This window comes from Sus scrofa, chromosome 10 (assembly GCF_000003025.6).
Source record: "Sus scrofa isolate TJ Tabasco breed Duroc chromosome 10, Sscrofa11.1, whole genome shotgun sequence".
In the NCBI taxonomy this organism is placed as follows: Eukaryota; Metazoa; Chordata; class Mammalia; order Artiodactyla; family Suidae; genus Sus; species Sus scrofa.
The window spans coordinates 41,272,910-41,294,184 of NC_010452.4; the positions used below are offsets into that span (position 1 = coordinate 41,272,910).

Here is a 21,275-nt window from a genome sequence, read left to right on the forward strand (position 1 = left end):
CAAAACCCTCAGTTTATGGAGAAACAGAAAAAAGAAAACGATTCCGAGTCTGGTCCCACCAGAGCAGAAATTAGGACAGAATTCGGATCCTGGTTCTTAGGCTTTTCATCCCCTAAAAATGAGCAACTTCAAGAAATACTTCCAGTCGTTCCTGTTGTGGCACAGCAGAAACAATCCGACTTGTATCCTAGAGAACTCAGGTTTGATCCCTGGCCTCGCTCAGTGGGTCGGGGATGCAGCATTGCGGTGAGGTGTGGTGTAGGTTGCAGATGTAGCTCGGATCTGGCGTGGCTGTGGCTGTGGCTGTGGCTGTGGCTGTGGCCAGCAGCTGTAGCTCCTATTAGACCCCCAACCTGGGAACTTTCATGTGCTGCAAAGTGCAGCCGTTAAAAAAAAAAAAAAAAAAAAGAATACTTCTAATGATTGCTCCAGTTCATTGCCATTTAGGAAGCAGAACTTTCCAGAAGGCAGAAGCAGCTAGGCAGAGAGCTTTGTTGTCTTGCTTTCCAGCTCTGACTGTTCTGGCCATGCTCTGACATCATCCTTCCTTCAGAAATAGGGCTTCTTGGAGTTCCCGTCTTGGCGCCGAGGAAACAAATCTGACTAGGAACCGTGAGGTTGCGGGTTTGATGCCTGGCCTCGCTCAGTGGGTTAAGGACCCGGTGTTGCCGTGAGCTGTGGTATAGGTCGCAGATGCGGCTCAGATCCTGTGTTGCTGTGGCTGTGGTGTAGGCCAGAAACTGTAGTTGCGATCCACCCCTAGCCTGGGAACCAGGTGTGGCCCTAAAGAGCAAAGAAAAAAGAAAAAAAGAAAGAAATAGGTCTTCACGAAGGGAAAGCTGGAAAGTGAGGCTTCTCCCCCAAAAGTGTGCAAGCTGGCTCTATCTTCTTCACTTTCTGCTTAGAAACTGACGAGCCGCCTTGTCACTCTTGTCACTTTCTAACTTCAGAGGGGCATTAAGTATTGATTAGTTAAACCCGAGGAGGGGTAAAAAAAAAAGGCGGGTGTTGTTGCCAAATAAACCCAAGAGCAAGAGATCTAACTGCAGGGCACAGACAGGTATGGCGTGTGTGTGTGTGTGTGTGTGTGTGTAGTGGCACCACTGCTGGGTTCTGTGGGTGCAGAGATAGGTGGGGCCCCTGCCTTCTGGAAGAGTCTAGAGGCTGGAAATCATAGACCATGTCAGGAAGAGCTCAAAGAGGAAATCAAGTCAGCTGAGTCTTAAAGGAGAGTTAGGGGTTTTCCAAGTGACCAGGAATCAAGGGTGTTCTGAGCAGAGTCCAGCTTGGACACAGCAGCCATCAGGGTGGTTTCTCATGGTCACCTACCAGGGGGAGGGATGGTGGGACAGATGGCTATGAGGTAGGAAGGGGTCAGAGGTAGTAGGGACTTAATTACCCATTGGGCCAGCCATCTTCCACCCTCTGGTTGTCACCAGCACAGGGATACTGCATGATGTCCACTTTTGTCACAGCCTCCTGGATGTATCCACATGTGAGGTTGGTGGAAAAAGCAAGACATGAAAATCCCTTCTCATCCAAAAAAGAAAGTCCACTGGAGCTCCCTGGTGGTGCAGCAGGTTAAGGATCAGGCATTGTCACTACTGTGGCTCGGGTTCCATCTCTGGCCTAGGAGCTTCTGCACACCACGGGTGTGGCCAAAAAAAAAAAAAAAAAGGTCCATAGAGGAAGTCACCATAGATCTCAGTGCATATGAGGTAACCTCTGGGTTAAATGCTATTTCCCAAGTATGTATTTGTAACCTGATCTCTTTTCCTCCTTCTGATGAGTATCCCTGGAAGAGGGTAAAAGGGACTTTTTTACAGGGACATTCTTTATTATTATTATTTTGGTCACACCTGTGGCATGTGGAAGTTCCTTGGCCAGGGATCAAACCCTCCCCTCAGCAGCAGCGACCAGAGCTACCGCAGAGACAACACCGGATCCTTAACCTGCTGTGCCACAGTGGGAATTCCTTATCAGGATATCTTACATTTACTCTTCAAGAACATTTAATTTAAAAAGCTTGTCACAGAGTTCTCTTTGTGGCTCAGTGGACAACGAACCCAACTAGTATCCATAAGGATGCGAGTTCGATCCCTGGCCTTGCTCAGTGGGTTAAGGATCTGGTGTTACCGTGAGCTGTGGTGTAGGTCGAAGATGTGGCTTGAATCTGGCTGTGGCTGTGGTGTAGGCTGGCAGCTGCAGCTCTGACTCAACCCCTAGCCTGGGAACTTCCACATGCTGCAAGTGTGGCACCAAAAAAAAAAAAAAAAAGGAAAAAAGCTTGAGCTTTTTTCATGTTGCATGAGCATCCATCACTGAGAAGTAACCTGCTGCCCAGGGAGGTGGCGTGAGCCAGGTCCTCACTGAGATGTGCTGGCAGGACTGCTTAGGAGTTTTCCACTGGGGGCAATGCAGCTGGGTTGGGGCTGTTTAAATGCATCTGGAAGCAGAGGGGAGGATGGATTTGGGGAGACGTCGGTGCAGGAGGGAAGGACAGTTGGAGGCTCCTGCAAAAGTCGTGACAACAGGCGTTTGAGAGCAAGGATGGGGTTATGGAAGCAGGAGGGAAGGCAGGGCTTCAGGCTGTAAGACCCGGTGGTGGCTAGATTGTGAGGGCTGAGCCTCCATGAAGAGGGGCTGGTGCTGGGGCTGTGGTCCACCAGGAAAACAGGAGCAAGAATCATGGTAGGGAGTTCCTGCTATAAAGCAGTGGGTTAGAAATCCAACTGCAGTCGCTCAGGTCGCTGTGGAGGTGCGGGTTCAATGCCTGGCAAAGTGGGTTAAAGGATCTGGTGTTGTTGCAGCTATAGCGTAGGTTGTAGCTCTGGCTCAGATTCATTCCCTGGCCTGGGAATTTGCATATGCTGCTGGTGTGGCCATTCAAAAAAAAAAAAGTCAGTGAGAGGAGAGGACTGTAGCATTATCTGAACCGAGTTTCATATCCTAGTTTTCTGAACTCCACAGAATCCGTACCTTCCTGAATCCTGCCCGCAGGTGTGGTGGGATTTAACCTAGGAGAGAGGTGGAGACTTCGTGGTGGTGGATGTGGTCCGAGAGTGTCCCCGATGCCTTAGAGGCCAAGTCCACTGGGAGGGTTTGAGGTTGGGGGAGCTGGTTCCTGGGGTATGGGGGGAGCTGAAATCCAGCTGGAAACCTCATGGGGGAGCGATTGGGGACCAGGAGACAGGAGACAGCGGTCTCCGAAGATGAGTGATGAGGGAGAGAGAAATAAGGTGGACCTTTGCTGGAGGACCTCGGGGTGGGAGCTGAGAGAGGCTGGTGGGGAGAGATGCTTGGGCTCCTCTCCTTCAGTGAATGAAGACAGGCTTGCGCTCATCTCTGCATCACGTGGTCTTCCCCCAGGGCTGATCTTTCTAACACGAAAGTCTAGTGTGAGTTTGACCCTCAGGAGGGGCCAGTTCAGGATGTCTGCATCTAAGTTTTATGTCACGGCCTCTGAGAGGATAAAGGGCACTGAAGAAGCATCCTCAGACAGCCTGTCCCACCACAAGGAAGGCAGAGCTTGGATATCGTCCTTTGATTTTCAAGAATGAGACCACCAAGACTGTAGAACTCTAGAGTTTTCTCAAACTTATGGTCACCAAAGGGGAGGGGGGCAGAGGGATAAATTAGGAGATTGGGATTAAAATACACACATCACTGTATGTACAATAGACAGCGAACAAGGACCTGCTGTAGAGCACAGGGAACTCCACTCAGTATCTTGTAATAACTTTGGATGGAAGGAGTTCCCCTTGTGGTGCAGCAGGTTAAGTATCTGGTGTTGCCATGGCTGTGGCATAGGCCTCAGCTGCAGCTCTGTTTCAACTCTTAGCCCAGGAACGTCCATAAGCCGCAAGTGCACCCATGAAAAGAAAAAAAAAGGGTAATGAAAGAGGATGTAAAAAAATACACACACACACACACATATACATATAAAACTAAATCACTTTGCTGTGCACCTGAAACTAACACAACATTGTAAAGCAACTGTATTTCAATAAAGATAATAAAACCCCTCTTTTTCTATATTTGTATTAGGATTCAATTTTGGCGTGACCTTATCTCTATTTCTAAAGAGTCGTTTTCTTGTTGGTTCTCAAGTGTAGATCAGGGTTTGAAAACTAATCGTGTCAGTTTGTGGATTAAACTTCTAAAAGCAAGGGGCGGGATCCTCTTCTACTATTTGATAGACCCTGGGTATTAGCGATTCTCTTTCAGTATCCAGACAGCCTGCCAAATAAGCATGTTTAATTGGAAAACAGTGCTTTCCATTGCTTATCCTGTATCAACTTTTTTACTTTGCAGCCATGACTTCCCTCCTTGTAGGGAAAAAGACACATTTCCGATTTGAATTTCTTAGGGTGGCTTTCGGGGTTTTCTGTTGTGGCTCCATGAGGATGTGGATTTGATCCTTGGCTTCACTCAGTGGGTTAAGGATCCAACGTTGCAGTGAGCTGAGGTGTAGGTCACAAGTGTGGCTTAGACCTTGTGTTGTGGCTGTGGCTTAGGCTGGCAGCTATAGCTCTGATGCGACCCCTAGCCTGATAGCTTCAAAATTTAAGGTGGGTGTGGCCTTAAAAAGCCAAAAAAGAAAAGTGGGGGGGGGGTGTTTCATTTGGAAGTTTCATTTGAAGTAGATTTTTTTTTTCAGTGATTAAACTTTTAATTTTGAGGTCATCATAGATTCAAATGCAGGTGCAAGAATTAGTGCAGAGAGAGCCTGTGTACCTTTCACGCTAGTCTTCCCCACCCCCCCATGATAACATCTTGCAAAACTAGAAAACAGCATCACCACCAGGATGTTGACATTGATGCGGTCAGTAGAACAAGAGAGGTGTTCTGTAACAAGGATCTCTCCTGTTGCCTTCTCGTCGCACCTCCATCATCCCTAACCTCTGATATGTCTTCCATGTCTGCAGTGTTCTCTTTCAGGGCGTGTTGTATAAGTGCAGTCATACCGCATCTCAACTTTGGGGACTGTCATTCTTTCTCTCAGCACGATGACCTGGGTATCCTTCCAGGCTGCTGCATTTATCAGTAGATTGTCACGTTATTGCTGAGTGGTCTTCCATGGGATGGGTGCACCATGGCTGGTTTATGTCATCCCTTGAAGATATCTGAGTTGTTTCCAGGTGTTGGCTATTGCAAATAAAGCCACTATGAAGATCTGTATTCAGGATTTCATATAAAAATAAGTTTCCATTTTTCTGGGCTAAATGTCCAGGAGTGCAGTTGCTTGGCCAAAGGGTAGTTTGTTTTGGCATGTTTCATTTTTGAAGAAACTGCCAATGTGTTTCCCAGGGTAGCTCTGCCGTTTTATATTCCCAACAGCCACTTGTGAGCCAGTTAACTCCTTGCCAGCGCTTGGTGTGGTCACTAATTTTTGCCATTCCAATAGGTATATGAGGATACCTTATTGCTGTTTTCATTTGCATTTGTCTAATGGCTCATGATGCCGAGCATCTTCTCATGTGCTTCCTTGCCATCTGTCTTTCACTTTTTTGGTGAAAAGTCGATTCATGTCTTTTGCCTATTTGCCTTTTTTTGTCTTTTGTCTTTTTAGGGCTGTACCCGAGGCATATGGAGGTTCCCAGGTTAGGGGTTGAATTGGAGCTGTAACCGCCGGCCTACACCACAACCACAGCAACTTGGGATCTGAGCTGTATCTTTGACCTACCCCACAGCTCACATCAATGCCGAATCCTTAACCCACTGAGCAAGGCCAGGGATGGAACTCACATCCTCATGGACGCTAGTCGGGTTTATTAACCACTGAGCCACAACAGGAACTCCTGCTGTTGAATTTTAAGAGTTCTTTCTCAGACACGTAACTTGCAAATATTTTCTCTTGCTCCCTAGCATGTTTTCTTATCCCCTTAACATGGTCTTTTGAAAAGCCAAAGTGTTATATTTTGTTTGTTTTGTTGTTAATTTTTTTATTTTTATTTTTTAGAAGTTTTACATGTTGATGAGTCTAATTTGTCATTTTTTTTTCTCTTTCATGGGTCATGTTTTTGATATCAAGTCTAAGAACTGTTTAAATCCTGAAAATTTTCTCACATTTTATTTTTTCTAAAAGTGTCATAGTTTCATATTTTACACTTTTTTTTTTTTTTTAATGGGCACACTGTGGCATATGGAAGTGCCTGGCTCAGCGATTAAATCTGAGCCACAGCTGCCACCTTTGCCACAGTTTTGGCAACACCAGATCCTTAATCCACTGTGCCAGGCCAGGGATCGAACCCTCACCTCTTCAGTGACCCAAGCTGCTGCAGTCTGATTCTTAACCCATTGCACCATAGCGGGAACTCCATTTTACACTTTATGATCCATTTTGGGTAATTTTTGTATAAGGTGTGAAGTTTAGATCCAACGGGTTTTTGGCTTTGGGGATTTTGGAGGGTTTGGGGGTTTCAGGTTTTATTTCTGTTGTTGTTCTGTGCATGTCTATTTGTTTTCAGCACCTTTGTTGACACAGTACCTTGTGTCAAAAATCAGTTGGGTAGGAGTTTCCGTCATAACTCTGTGGTAACAAACCCAACTAATATCTAGGAGGACTTGGGTTCGATCCCTGGCCCTGCTCAGTGGGTTAAGGATCCTGTGTTGCTGTGAGCTGTGGTGTAGGTCGGCAGTTGCAGCTCCGATTGGACCCCTAGCCTGGGAACTTCAATATGCCGTGGGCATGGCCCTTAAAAAAAAATCAGTTTGGTGTATTTGTGTGGTCCATTTCAAGGTTCTGTATTCCATTGTTGTAGCTATAATGTAAACCCTAATATGGGATAGATGGATTACTCTCACTTTATTCTTCTATTTCAAGATTGTTTTAGCTAATCTAGGCCCTGCCCCTCTGCCTATAAATTTTAGAATAATTTTGTCTCTATCTACCAAAATTCTTCCTGGCATGTTGAGAGGAATTGCATTGTCTAAGATCGTTTGGGGGTAAATTGACCTCTTTATTATGTTGATTCTTCCAGTCCATACTGTCTTCTTGTTTATTTAGGTCTCCTTGAATATCTTTTATCAGCATTGTATGATTTTCAGCATACATATCCTGTATATGTTTAGTTACATTTATATCTAAATATTTTCATCATCATGATTGTTAAAAAGCATTGTGTTATAATTTTAGTTTCCCCATGTTCATTGTTGTTATAAAATAGGTACCACAGAAATATGAATCTAGCAAGGGAGTCCTAACTTTTAATAAATCCTGAATTGTATTTTTTTTTTTTAGAAGAGGAGCTCCCATTGTGACTCAGTGGGTTAAGAACTTGACATAGTGTCTGTGAGGATGTGGTTTCAATCCCTGGCCTCACTCAGTGGGTTAAGCATCTGGTATTGCTGCAAGCTACAGCCTAGGTCACAGATGTGGCTTGAATCTGGTGTTGGTGTGGCTGCTGCATAGGCCTGCAGCTGAAGCTCTGATTTGATCCCTACCCTGGGGACTTCATATGCTGCAGGTGCAGCTGTAGTAAGAAAAAAGGAAAAGAAAGAAATATGAGTGTAGTCTCTCTTAAGATCAGTATCATAAATAGTCATGGTTTTTAGATTAGCCCACAAAAGCCAGATTAAAAGTCATAAGAAAGCTGATATAATGAAGTCACTGGAAAGAGTGGTAGACTACCTTATGGTTAGAATACTAGTATTAAGTAATAGCAAATGAGAAATAGTTACTTATCACATACCTTGGAGGGGTCTCAGTCTGGTTCTTATTTTAATATATAATATATGAGGTTTCATTTTTCTTCATGGCTATATCCTTAAATCTACTCTCATGCATATTATTTCTGATTACTGTCATGTTTTTGGAAAGAAGTGTGTATGAAAAGAGTTTCCAGATTTCAGGATACAGAAAGAAAAAAAAAAAAAGAGGAGGAAAGTATTTAAACAGATTGAATAGGTAGGATTAACTGGAATTTGAACAAAGACAAAGAGCATGTATAAAAGAGGCAGCTGAGAAGAATTATTCTACTAGACTCCAGTGCATTAAGCTAGGCCAGCTTGGCTGCTGCAGGAAAGCAGGGACCAACAACCTCAGAGACATCCATAAGTTAGGTGTTTATTTTGTGTGAGTGAATCTTTTTTTTTTTTTTTTTTTTTTAGGGAAAAAAAAAAAACTGCATTGTTGTAACAGTGATTCATCATTTCCTCCTATCTTTTCTTAAAAGAAGGATCCTGATAGTCAACTGTTTCACATAAGTTTTTATTTTTAACCCTGCCTGTTCCAGGAGGAATTTAAAGCACCTTATATAATTCTATAAAACAAGGTCAAATAAAAGGAGTGAAAAGCAAAACTGGTCAAAGGGAAGATAAGATGAAGGCTGGGATGGAGATTAGGTAGGGAGAGTCATGCTATAAAGTTTTGTTTGTCCTCTTGAGGTGAGTAAAAAATTTGGCTTGGAACAGTTTTCTTTAATCCTTGTGCACAACAGTCATGAGGCTGGTGTTTAATCATTACGGCTGCCCAGGGTATCGGCCATCTTTCACCTGGCCATGAGACTATCTGTTTAGAAAGAGGCATTGTCCTGCAAGGTTAATTAATGATGGGAATTCAGACCCTGCTTTGGGAGGCCTCTGCTGACCTATGCAGCTTTTGGGCTTCCTAGAACTGACAGCTAGGTGCCTCCTCTCAGGCAGCACAGAGCTGTTGCCTGAGCCCTGAGTTCTCAGCTTTGTGCTTTAGATCAAAGTTAGCATGAACCATTAAGAAATTGTTATTCTTCAGAACAACAAGGACACCAACAATTGTAAGTATTTTTGTAAGCAGAGTTGCAGTATTAGTTTGAAAATGTAAAAAATATAACTAGCCTTTTAAGAAGCGGTTGTACTTGATTTTTTTTTTTTTTTTTTTCCCATGAGTTAAATTTCTTCTGGGTTTTGAGGGAGTTGAGCAACCTGACATCCATGTGAAGATAGAGCCATTTGTTCAGAGCATGGTCTTTGGTTTTTGAGACAAAAAGTTTGTGTTGTTTGAGAGAAATCACTTCCAGCGCCCTTCTTTCTTCCAATGACTCATTTTCTCTTGGAAATTTTCTTATGGCAAGTAGGGAAGAAACCCACAAATGTCTCTACAGCTTGTAAATAGTGAAGAGACATGGGCTTCACAGCTTACTGTTTATAGGTATAGATGTTTGTTCCCTCCTTTCGGAGCAGTCAGTATCTGAGCTCTATCAGTGGTTACGTTTTCTTTTATATCCCAAAGATGGGAGTTAGGAAAACATTTTGCCCTTTCCGTTCTCTATTGTGTATCCTGTTCAGGATACGGCCGTTGCATCTTCAGTTTCTCTGCAAAACAAGCTGAAAGACAATGTGAACAGTTCTCATTGCACTTGAAGTTGCTGCTGGCTGGGCCTGTTGCAACAGCTGATGGGCTCCTCTGAGTTTCCAGAGCTATTTCTGGTTGAGCTGGGATCAAGGCTCTCCAGTTCAGGCCATAAAAGGCCCGTCCCCTGTGGGGTGGCTCCACTGCTTCTGACGGCGTCCTCAGAGGCTGAAGTGTCCTCAGGTTTTACTTGGATTTACCCAGGAATGGATGGCCACACCAGGGCCAGAGTTCGGAAACTCAGCGTCAGGGACACCAGGGGACCGACAACTTCAAAAAGGAGACACTTGTTGATAATATTTTGGAGATCGCTTTTCAGAGAAACTTTTGGGATGTAGCCTCCACCTGTTTACCGCACTTGGCACCCGGACGCCGTTGGAAAGCACCGTGCTAAATTTATCCTTTTCTGAATCATCACCACTGATGGATACAATTGCCTTGTTTGAGTTGTGATATTTGGTTTTGTACAGTGTTCCTTGGGCTAACTTTGGATATTTTACTTTTTGTTTAGAATTTGAAAGTAGTAGTCCTTGAAAGGAGACGCCAAGAACATAACTTGAGGACATCCAAAGCCGAATTAGAGGCTAGAACGTGTTTTGTTTTGTTGATTTTTAATTAGAAAAATAAGGAATTACGGTGTGATTCCCCCCCCCCTTAACTTAGAGGAACAAGGAGTATACAGAAATTTGAAGTAAGTGCAAAACCTTCCTATAAATCTAAATACAGTTGTGTGTGTATTTTTTTTTTTTTTTTAAAGTGCCATCTGTCTGAGCATGCTTCCTAAGGATTTCTTGCTTTCAGGCACTGGAATGTTCCTGCCAGTATATGCTAGTTATTGCAATAACTCCTGGAGGTACCCTTGGGCGTGTTTTTTGGTTTTCGAAAGATTGGATTTTTTTTTTTTTTTTTTTCTTAAAAACAAGAGAACTTAGTTTATGGTACAGAGAAGTTGATACTAACAGTTTGGTCAGTAGAATCTAGAAGTCACTCCTGTCCAAATGCTGGCACTTGAAGCCTTGGAATTAAAAGCATACTCCCAATACAAAGAATTTCAATAATTGTATCCTAAGTAGGGGGGCGGAGTTCAGAAGGGCAAGTTTTATTTCGCTCCAATTATTAATTCCCGTGGAAATATAAATCATCTGTGATCCTTTTGTGTGATCTTCCTTTGGATGTTTCTTTACCTTAGTACTCTGATTTTCTAAAACTTGATTTATAGAACTTCTGATGTTCAGTTTTTTTTAAATCCCCCTTTCATTTCTAGATTTGGGGCTGTATTTCATTTTTTAATTCTCCAAGAAAATAATGCCGCCTTCACTTCGTAAAGCCCTAGAGATAGCTGTGGTCTCTTTGCAGTTTAGCTTGGTGATTTGCTTGTGTTGAAAAACAAGGTGATTTCTTTAATCCTGAAACTGGACGGACCAGTAGGGGCCGTCATTATTTTTATCAGGTCGAAAACCAGAATATTTATAGAGATGAACTTCATCGGCGAAGACTGCTGTGGTTCGCAACCAGATGGAATACCACCACCCTAGGGACGTTTGGAAAGGCTTGGGGGTGATTCTGGTTTTCATAATTACTAGCGCTGGCACTGGGGGAGATGGGGCTAAAATTGCAGATTCCCTGTAATGGGGGACAGTCCCATATGTAAAGCCCTGGTTACTATGCTGGTGGTGTCCCCTGCCTGAGAAAAACAGCAGCATATAAATGATCCTACCCCCATCCCCCCTCCATCCCCGCCCACCATCCCAGCAGAAGCAGCAATGAACTCGCTTTATTTGGGCTGCCTCTTCTCACCAATTCAGAACTCTTGGGAAGCCAAGCAGTGGGGTGTCCTGCCAGGAGTAATCATCCTTGACTCCTCTGAGAAGGTGACCCAGATGCGCAGAGAGAGGCGGTTTGCTCCTCACGGTCCTTGTGTCAGGAATGGGACAATGCTAATGCAGGGAAGTGCTGACTCTAGTGCCACGAGCATACCGTTCAAAGCAAAATTCAAAGCCCCCAGCTTATTTGTTTCACTCAGCAAACACAGATACCTTCGCTTGTTCTTTAGAGACCTACTGTTTCTCTGCAGGATTTTGAATTCCGACTCAAAGCGAATGACACCTGAGGTCATTTAAAATTTTATAGTTCAGAAGTTGTATCCAGGAGTTTCCATTGTGGCTCAGCGGGTTAAGGACCCAACTAGTATGCATGAGGATGCAGGTTCGATCCCAGGCCTCACTCAGTGGGTTAGGGATCTGGCATTGCTGCAAGCATGGGTCGAAGCTGTGTCTCATATCTAGCATTGCTGTGGCTGTGATGTAGCTGCAGTTTGGATTTGACTGCTGGTCTGGGAACTTCCATATGCCATAGGTGTGGCCCTAAAAAGAAAAAAAAAAAATGAAAGGAAAGAAGGAAAGAGAGAGAGAAAGAAATAGAGGAAGAAAGGAAGGAGAAAGAAAGAGATGAAGGAAGGAAGAAAGATTATATCCAATGAAACGGGCCATTGGCTTTGGCAAGAATATTGAGAGAGCAGCAGCCTTCAGAGTCTCAGGCTGTTTAGAGCACCGTGGGGCATCTCTTCCTTGTTGGAAAACAAAGGAATTCTCACTGAAGGGCTACCTGGCTTTTAAGGAGACTTGTTGCAGTTTTGTATTAACCCACTGATCTCAGGGGGCCTCCCTGAGATGAGGATCTGGAGCTTGCCTGAAATTCCAGGCATCATTGTTTTACAAACTCTGAACCAGAAGCCACATTGTCACCCTCAATTCCTCTTCCTGTAGGTCATCAAGGCTGCTAAGTCTGTCTTTGAAAAGATGCTTTTGCCCGCCACCTCTTCCTGAGCCCACCCATCCCTTACCTGGATGGTTGCATTGCCCTTAATTGGTCTTTTTGCTGTAAGTTCCCCACCATCCAGTCCATCCTCAGAATGACTTTGCTAACCAAGACGGGATCAGAAGCCAAACCTTGCCTAGATTCCCCATTGATTAAAGGGTAAAGCCCAGTTCCTCAGTCTCCCCTTTTCATAGTCTTTATGCTACTGCCTTTTTTTTTTTTTTTTTGTCTTTTGAGGGCGACACCCATGGCATATGGAGGTTCCCAGGCTAGGGGTCTAATCAAAGCTGTAGCCACCAGCCTACACCAGAGCCACAGCAACTTGGGATCCGCGCCTCATCTGCAACCTACACCACAGCTCATGGCAACGCCAGATCCTTAACTCACTGAGCAGGGCCAGGGGTCAAACCTTCGTCCTCGTGGATACTAGCTGGATTCTTAACCCACTGAGCCACAGTGGGAATTCCACCCAGATGTGAGTTGAATGAGTTAAATGTATTGAAATGACCTGTGGGTTCTTCCTATCAAAAACCAACTGCGCTCCACAGAGTACTTTCACTGTTGTTAATATATTACTCAACCACAGAAGTGGATGTGCCATGTTATAAGTTCTGGGTTTTTTCCCCCCCCCCGTATCTAACAATGCAAGCAGAAAGATCCCTCTGTTACAAGCCTGTTGGGGTTTCTACATATGTACTTTTGCCAGCACAGGAAATTAAGGTACGTGCAATGAAGTCAGCCTTTTCGTTATTGGAACCTGGCTGAAAATGAAGAAACTCGTCTGGTGATGTGATCTGACTTAGGTACTTTTCCCGAGTGCTGACCTTCCTCCCTTAGGTAAAGCATCTCACTCGGGGGTGGGTTGCAGCCCCTGGATGCAGGTTCAAGGAGATCTCTGTCTCACTCTCTGACAGACACGCCCTGATATGGGAGGTTTTGAACAAGGAGCTTGTTTCACCTCGTAATGCGATTATTCTCTTTGGAAAGCTGATCCTTTAATCCCAGGCAAAATCATAACCTATTTCTAACCGGCTTTTGTGTAAATAGAGTCGAAGAAAGAGCTTTCGTATTTGCCATGAGATGTCGATGTCCCTGTGACCCAGCCCTTGGTTCACGGCAGCCCACAGTGTGTTGAGTGTTTCACCTCAGTATTGCACACTGGTTGCAGGATGCAGGGGATGAAAGTGTGTCCCCTGTCCTTGGTGAACACGTACCCCTAGGGTTCAGACATGGACATGACAAAGCTGTTATCCAAATCAGCTGGAAAGGGTGAACAAAAATAACATGCCATCCATCATGTCTATGTGCCAGGCTCTGACCCTATATGCTCTCATTGAAGTTTTGCAGTGGCCCCCTGAGAGGTAGTACTAGATGGTCCCCATTCTACAGAGGAAAAAACTGAGGCTGAGGGAGGCTTGCCTGAGAGCACCTACCACGGGGTCAAGGTAGAGCTGGTTTTGAGCCCAGACCTATCTCCCGTCAGTGCCTCTGTTCATAACCTCCACTGTAAACCAGAGGGTCTCAATCTTTATAGGCATCACTCGCGGTCCTGCAGATGATGGGCAGATTGTGGTTGGCTAGGTCTGGGGGAGGGTAGAGGGGCAACAACAAGCCCTCGGTGATAATGATGCATCTGGTCTGAGCACCGACTTTGTTTTAAACTGTTCTCAAGATGGGGAGTTCCCACTGTAGCACAGTGGGTTAAGAACCTGACTGCAGCAGCTCAGGTCACTGCAGAGGTGAGGGTCTGATTGCTGTCCTGGTGCTTTGGATTCAAAGATCCAGCATTGCCGTGGCTTCAGTGTAGGTCGAAACTGTGGCCAGAATCTGATCCCTGGCCCGGGAACTTCCATATGCCTTAGGGCAGCCAAAAAAAAAAAAAGAAAAAAAGAAAGAAAGAAAGAAAAGAAATGATGGCGGCAACCAGGTTGAATGGGGATTTGAAGGAGGCTTGCCAGGAAAGAGGTGGTTCTGTTCCTCTGTGCTTTTCATGCCTTTGCTTCCCACGCTCCGCCTACACGGTTGTCGCTGTTTCTCTTCTTTGCAATTTTTGCCTTTCTCCTGGCTCCTTCTCCTCCTGTTGAAAACACACTCAAGTTTCCTGCACCCTAAATAAAGCTCCTCTTGACCTCAAGCTCTCCCTCGTTTCTTTCACTGCCCATTTGCTCCTCCACACCCCCCACTCCGTGGGAGCTCGTTATCACATGGAGACCTTCTCTTTTTCTTTAGTCTTTTTGCCATTTCTTGGGCTGCTCCTGCGGCATATGGAGATTCCCAGCCTAGGGGTCTAATCGGAGCTGTAGCCGCTGGCCTATGCCAGAGCCACAGCAACGAGGGATCCGAGCCACGTCTGCAACCTACACTACAGCTCACGGCAATGCTGGATCCTTAACCCACTGAGCAAGGCCAGGGATTGCACCTACAACCTCATGGTTCCTAGTCGGATTCCTTAACCACTGTGCCACGACAGGAACTGAGACCTTCTCCATCTCCCGGCTGCTTTGACCTTGCTGAGTTTGACACTCTAAGCATCTTTCTACAAGGATCCCATCTCAGTTGGAGTTGCATGGATCCAGCCTCAGCACTGAGCTTCCCCAGACTGCTGTGTCCTCATTCTCTAAACCATTTTCTGTCTCTTATCTGCACAAGCCCACCTTCTTAGAGGCCACATTAAGATAAAAATTCTTGTGGTGTTCTTTCTATGTTGAATTAATTATACGCCTTGTCCATTCCAGACAGGATATAGTCATTTGGATTTTTGAGCTTCTTTCTTCTTTATAATTAGAAGTTGTTACTGGCTAATTACCTGTGTTAGGGTTTGTATTCAACATGAAAAAGAACAGTGAGTTTCTGGAGTTCCCTTTGTGGCTCAGTGGAAATGAATCCTCATTGAACCCATGAGGACACGGGTTCGATCCCTGGCCTTGCTCAGTGGATCAGGGATCTGGCATTGCCATGAGCTGTGGTGTAGGTCACAGATGTAGCTTGGATCCTGTGTAGCTTCTGTTTGACCCCAGCCTGGGAACTTCCATATGCCATGAGTGTTGCCCTAAAAAGTAAAAAACGAACAAAAGAACAGTGAGTTTCTAACCCAAAGGATTTTCATAAATAATGTGCCTACAATTTGTGCACTGTTTTTTTTAATTTATTTTTTATTGAGGTAACGTTGGATTATCATATTTTATAAGCTTCAGATGTACCACATTCTCTTTCCACTTCCGTGTCCCCTACCGCATTGCTCACCACCAAAAATTGAGCGTCCATCCATTCCCATCCCCATCCTACCCTCCCTCACTCCCCCATTCTGGTAACCACTGCTCTGTTCTTTGTATCTATGGGTTTCTATTCGTTTGGTTTGCTCCCTTTCTATATCGTTTGTTCTTTGTATTCTACACCAGTGAAATCATACCATGTATTTTTCTCCATATGACTTATTTCACTAAGTATGATATCCTCAAGATCTGTCTGTGTGTCACATGTGGCAAGATTTCATTTTTTTTTTAATGGCCGAGTAGTATTCCTGTGTGTGTGTGTCACATTTTCTTTCTCCATTCATTCATCCATTGGTGGGCACTTAGGTCATTTCCACAACTTGGCTGCTGTGAATAATGCCATGATAGACAGGGGCATGCGTATGTCTTTCCTAATTAGTGTTATATTCTTAACATATTATAAGTCATATTCTTGGATAAATACCCAGAAGTGGGATTGCTGGACCATATGTAAATCTACTCTTAATTTTTGAGGAATCTTCATACTGCTTTTCATAGTGGTTGTACCACTTCACTTGACTAAACAGAGGCTTCTTGTTTCTTTCTGGATTTTCAATTACGTTCTAAGTATGGAAAGTAGGCAGAAATCTTAGGCTCAGCTATATATGCTCACTGAACAGAAGAATTGTATTGGTATCTTTAGATGTTTAAGATTTTGAATATTTTAAATATGTTAAGCCCTGGTCTTTTTGCACATTCTGAAAATACTGCATCTGATTTTATCCCATTTAACTAAAATATAAAATACACATGTTGTAGTTGTACACATGTTACACACTCAACAAGAACAAAGAAACCACTCACTCCAGCCAAAACCCAACTAGGAAAGCACTTGGTTTTCAGGAGTAGCTTAAAATATATTGAATTGAGGAGTTCCCTTCGTGGCTCAGTGGTTAACAAACCTGACTAGTATGCATGAGGATGCAGATTCGATCCTTGGCCTTGCTCAGTGGGTTACAGATCTGGCATTGCCACGAGCTGTGGTGTAGGTCATATATGCTGCTCGGATCCCACGTTGCTATGGCTGTGGTGTAGGCCAGTAGTTGTAGCTCCGACTGGACCCCTAGCCTGGGAACCTTTGTAAGTCGTGGTGTAGCCCAAAAAGCAAAAAAAAAAAAAATTGAGAAATCAGTTATCAATTGAGAATTGAGATGAAATAACCTTTAAAGTTCAAGTACTGCTTTTGTATACAGATTTTATGAAATTTTTTTATTTCAGCACATTTCAGCTTACCCTGTGCTACAGTGGTGACAGAATTCAGCTACATTTATTTAATTCTGCAATTCATTTATTCCTTTAACATTTGCTATGATGAAACCCAAAGACAAATGACATTTGAATGTCTCTCATTAGTTTGTAAGTGTCTTGTCGCTTACGTTCGCAGCTCATGACTCTGTAGGTTTGAACGAGGTTAGAAGAAAAACTTGGGAGAGTTTCCTGGTGGCTCAGTGGGTTAAGGATCCAGCATGGTAGCTGCTGTGGCCAGGTTCGATCTCTGGCCTGGGAACTTCTGCATGCCACCCCCCCCCCGTGCCCCTCCCCGCTCAAAAAAAAAAAAAAAAGAAAGAAAGAAGAAGGAAAAAATGGAGCAAGGCATGAAAAGGTAGATGGCTCTCCAAATTACGTTCCTGGTCTTAATTTCCACCAGATGTTCACTTCAGCCACACACACATAATCCTTTGGCTTTATTATTTCATACATTTTTGATTGAAAGCGTTGAATATTTTAAAATTCCGTGACTAGATGAATGTTGTGACGCCGTGGGCTGAGTAAGCCTCATGTGATGTGCTTTCCCCCATCACAGGAGCCTCCCGTGGGGATGGAATTTATTCATTTGGATCCTTATCCATCCTTCTCTCCAGAAGCGTCCAGAGCTTACGAGCAGCTTGCAGGTCTTAAATATTTTCAAAGGGAGCTGCAGGAAGAAGGTGGAAGGGGAACAAGCGGGAGGAAAGTATCAGGAAAAGAGTGACAGCATGCAAGCTGCGCGCTCCCCACCCTCAGCCCACCTCCCTGGCTCCCCGGAAATGTTTTTCCTCCCGGGAGTGGAGGAAGAACTTAGCATTGGGACCCTGAGGGGGTCCAGAGGAAGTGGGGGCAGCCCCAGTCTTTTTTTTTTTTTTTTTTTTTTTTTTTTTTCTCATTGCTTTTTAGGGCTGCTCCCCTGCGGCATATGAAAGTTCCCAGGCTAGGGGTTCCTTTGGAGCTGTAGCCACAGCAATGCAGGATCCGAGCTGTGTCTGCGACCTACACCACAGCTCACGGCAACGCCGGATCTTCAACCCACTGAGCAAGGCTAGGGATCGCACCTGCGTCCTCATGGATACTATTAGTCAGGGTCATTACCGCTGAGCCACAACAGGAACTCCCCGTCCTGCCTTTGTATCCTGATCTCTTCAGCCTGGTAGGCACCTCCCACCACCTGCTCAGCTTCACAACTCGGGGACCTGGCTGCCTTCACTGGGAAGGGCTGCTCTGGGTGAACTGTCCTCCTTTCAGTCTCCCACAGCCCCCGGTCCATCTGAGCTGCTCAGAGAAAATACCCGTGTCCTTACGTGGAGTATAGCTTGGGGCCATCAGATGAGTCTCCACTGCATTTCTTTTCATCTAATATCCAATAAGCAATGAGGTCTTGCTGTACAGTGTAGGGAACTCTAGCCAATCTATTGGGGTAGAACACGATGGACGATAGTCTGAGGAAAAGAATGTGTAGATATATATATGTGTGTGTGTGTATGACTGGATCATTTTGCTGTACAGCAGAAATTGACATGACACTCTAAACCAACTATATATTTTTATCTTTTATTATTTTTTTGTCTTTTTAGGGCCACACCCGCAGTATATGGAGGTTTGGAGGTTCCCAGGCTAGGGGTCCAATTGGAGCTACAGCTGCCAGCCTACACCACAGCCACAGCAACACCAGATCCGAGCCACGTCTGCCACCTACACCGCAGCTCGTGGCAACGCCGGATCTTTAACCCACTGAGTGAGGCCAGGGATCGAACCTGCAACCTCATGGTTCCTAGTTGGATTCATGTCTGCCGCGCCATGACGGGAATGCCAAACCAATTATATTTTAATAAAAAAATGTTTAAAAATCCATACACTCCAGGGTGATATTTCACAGTAAAAGGGCAGCAAGATGTACCTGTTTCTTAAAAGAATGTAGTCATCCAGGTATTGTTAACGAATACCCAGACTGAAGGGGCAGGATAGTTGTTCACTGCCCCGGTTTAACCCTTGCATCCGCAGTGTGGATGAATACAAGTGTTTAATTGGATTGGGTGACTCCATAGCAGAAACAACTCAGCTGAGCTGTTCTGCTGAATGGATGTTTTTAAAATAACCAACTCCCGGAGTCACCTCCTGGCCTTCTTTGGTTTGTCTGAGGGGTGAGTGAATATTTAGGGATGATATAAGGAAAGTCAGCTTTGTCCTCTTCCTCCTCTTTCCTGCTTCCTCTTCGCTCCTTCCCTCGCTCCTGATCTTTTTCTCCCTTCTCCTCTTCCTTCCTCCTTCCCTCCCACCCTCCCTCCCTTTCTTCCTTCTTCCCTTTTCCTCTTTTAACCTCTGCTTTCCCTGATTTCCTTTTCACTCACTGCCTCTTCTTCATCTTAACCATCAAGACAATAGCAACGCGGCCATGGATATCTGTAAGTTTTACTGATTTTTAATGCATGCAGGGATACTTTTTAAAACGTATATCCAACGTCTATTTATATAGACATACCCTCCCCCTTTTCACAGCTCTGATAGCTTGGGTCATGTTACGACTCTAAGTGGTCTTTTAAAAATCATCGTATTCCATGGTGTCCCCGCTCTGATGCAATGGGATCGCTGACGTCTCCTGAGTGCAGATTTGATCCCCCCCGCCCCGCACAGTGGCTTAAGCATCCACTGTTGCTGCAGCTGTGGTGTAGGTCACAACTGTGGCTTGGATCTGATCCCTGGCTCAGGAACCCCATATGCCATGGGATGGCCAAAAAAGAAAATGTATGTATAATATTCAGAAATGTGGAATCTGACTTGTAGGCATCATGATATTTTGTGGATAGAGGCTCTGTTTCCTGTTGGGGTGAACTGGTGGTCTTTCCTTTCCTGTCGTCTATGTTTCTAGAGGTATTATGCATGTCTGGGGGAATAGGTCTGAATAAGAACCAAACCATAATATGCTTCCATGTTTTAGAATGTTGTTTGCCCCTGGTAATGAGATAGTAAGTCCATGACATTCTGGTTTAATTTTAGTGGTGCAAAACATGAAAATCGAACCTCAGCTTCTGCTTTGGTGTTTGTTAACTCAGCCTTAAAATTAGAAATGTGGTCATTATTTGGCCCTTCTGATTTTCTAAGGGAAACCATATCATATTGTGTGTGTGTGTGTGTGCGTGCTCGCGCGCTGGCTTTAAAAATAGATGTTGCCGTGACGAGATGGACCTCTCTGTCTACACTCAAGATGATGCCTATGCATCAGTGGGCTTTGAGAGCCGTGGCTGTGAGTTTGAGCCTCTTCCAAGGAGCCTTCAGTACCAGCTTTGGCTGCACTCACGTCATCTTTACTCAAAGCTCTTTTGTTTTCCAAGCTCACTGCCCGAGAGTCAACACTCTTGACCCCGATCGTAAACATTTGCCCTCCATCTGGAGAGTCTTAGCCATCACTGACCAAAATCATTTTGGCAGAGCCGTCGTTAAACTTTGACAGCCCAACAGGTGACCCCAGATCCTTCATTTTCCTCCCACAGACGGTGACCCACAACCCACGTGAAGACATTTCTTCCCCGAAACCTCCCCTTCCGTGTCTGTTGCTAAGCTGAGAACGTATAGAAAAGAACTTAAACATGGGTGACCGAGAAAAATATCTGATGTTTGTGTGTGTGGTGTCTTCCGCCAGTCGTCTGAGGAAGGAGTTCAGAGGATCGTTAATTTCGAGCTGTTTAATTCTCCTTCCCCTGGGGAACGAGAGCCTTGTCATCCTGGGAAGCTTCAGCCTGAATCTCGAGGTGTCACTTTTTGCTGCCCCTTCCCGCTCCTCCCCCACAGGCTTCTGGACCCTTGGAGCACATGGTGGCCACACAGAGCCTTGCTCAAAGGCCACATCTGTAACCCTGAAGGGAGGGGCAGGCAGCAGAGGGCCCAGGTCTGCCTGGACCCGTGCATCGGCGTAATCACCCTGGAGCCAGGGAGGCACTGGGTTTGTGCAGGGGTTTGGTTACAGGGTCCAGGGTGGGGGGCTCTGTGTGAGAAGCAGGGCCTCGGAGGGCTGGGGTCTAACTGGCCTTGGACTTTGCATCCTGTAGCCAGAGGCTGGGCCTCCTCTCCACAGCAGGGTCTGGTTCTGTCACAGAGCCGCAAACAGCCCCTTGTTGTCGGAAAAGACAGTGTTTTTCCTTTCTCTGGCTTTCTGGACTTAAAGTAAAACTTGAATTTGACGGACTCTACCATAAACCCCACCCCCACCCCAAGAATGATGTTCCGAGGTCTTGCCTCTTCATCTGAACAGCGTGCAGCTGTTGGGTTTGGCACTTATTCTAGAACTTTCTGTAAAAGCAAGTGCATTCCATGTTCTCCCATCCTGAAGAGGGCTGGGTTTACCCGCCTCCCATGAGGACATCTGCCTTCCCTCTCGCATGTGTGAGCCCCTTGGGGGCTGTCTTAAGTCTCCATGTAGGAGGCCTCACAGTCACAGCACGATGGGGTTGGAGGTTAGGGGGCCAACTCTATACGGCCCTTGACATTGACTTGAAAATGTTTGCAGGTCTTGGCCAGATTGTGCAATATTCAAGTAGGTATCAGTCTTCTAAATCAGATGTCCCAGCGAGTTCCCATCGTGGCTCAGCAGTAACAAACCCGACTAG

At 45.1% G+C, this 21,275-nt stretch overlaps 1 protein-coding gene across 30 annotated transcripts in view; it reads left to right on the forward strand.

The window, feature by feature from the left end:
• Window positions 1–21,275, forward strand: part of SVIL (supervillin) — a 286,393-nt gene that overhangs the window by 96,552 nt on the left and 168,566 nt on the right. The window contains exon 1 of one of the 30 annotated variants that reach the window (XM_021064764.1): window positions 8,849–10,022. The exons of 24 other annotated variants lie outside the window; for them this stretch is intronic. Coding sequence is in view for 1 of the 6 variants with exons in the window: in XM_021064747.1 (XP_020920406.1) it covers window positions 19,067–19,076 (10 nt within the window). In the remaining 5 variants the exon portion in view is untranslated. Of the gene's footprint in view, window positions 1–8,848; window positions 10,023–18,870; window positions 19,077–21,275 lie in introns of those variants that run through there. 5 more of the 30 variants (XM_021064777.1, XM_021064765.1, XM_021064768.1 and 2 more) reach the window with 5 other exon arrangements.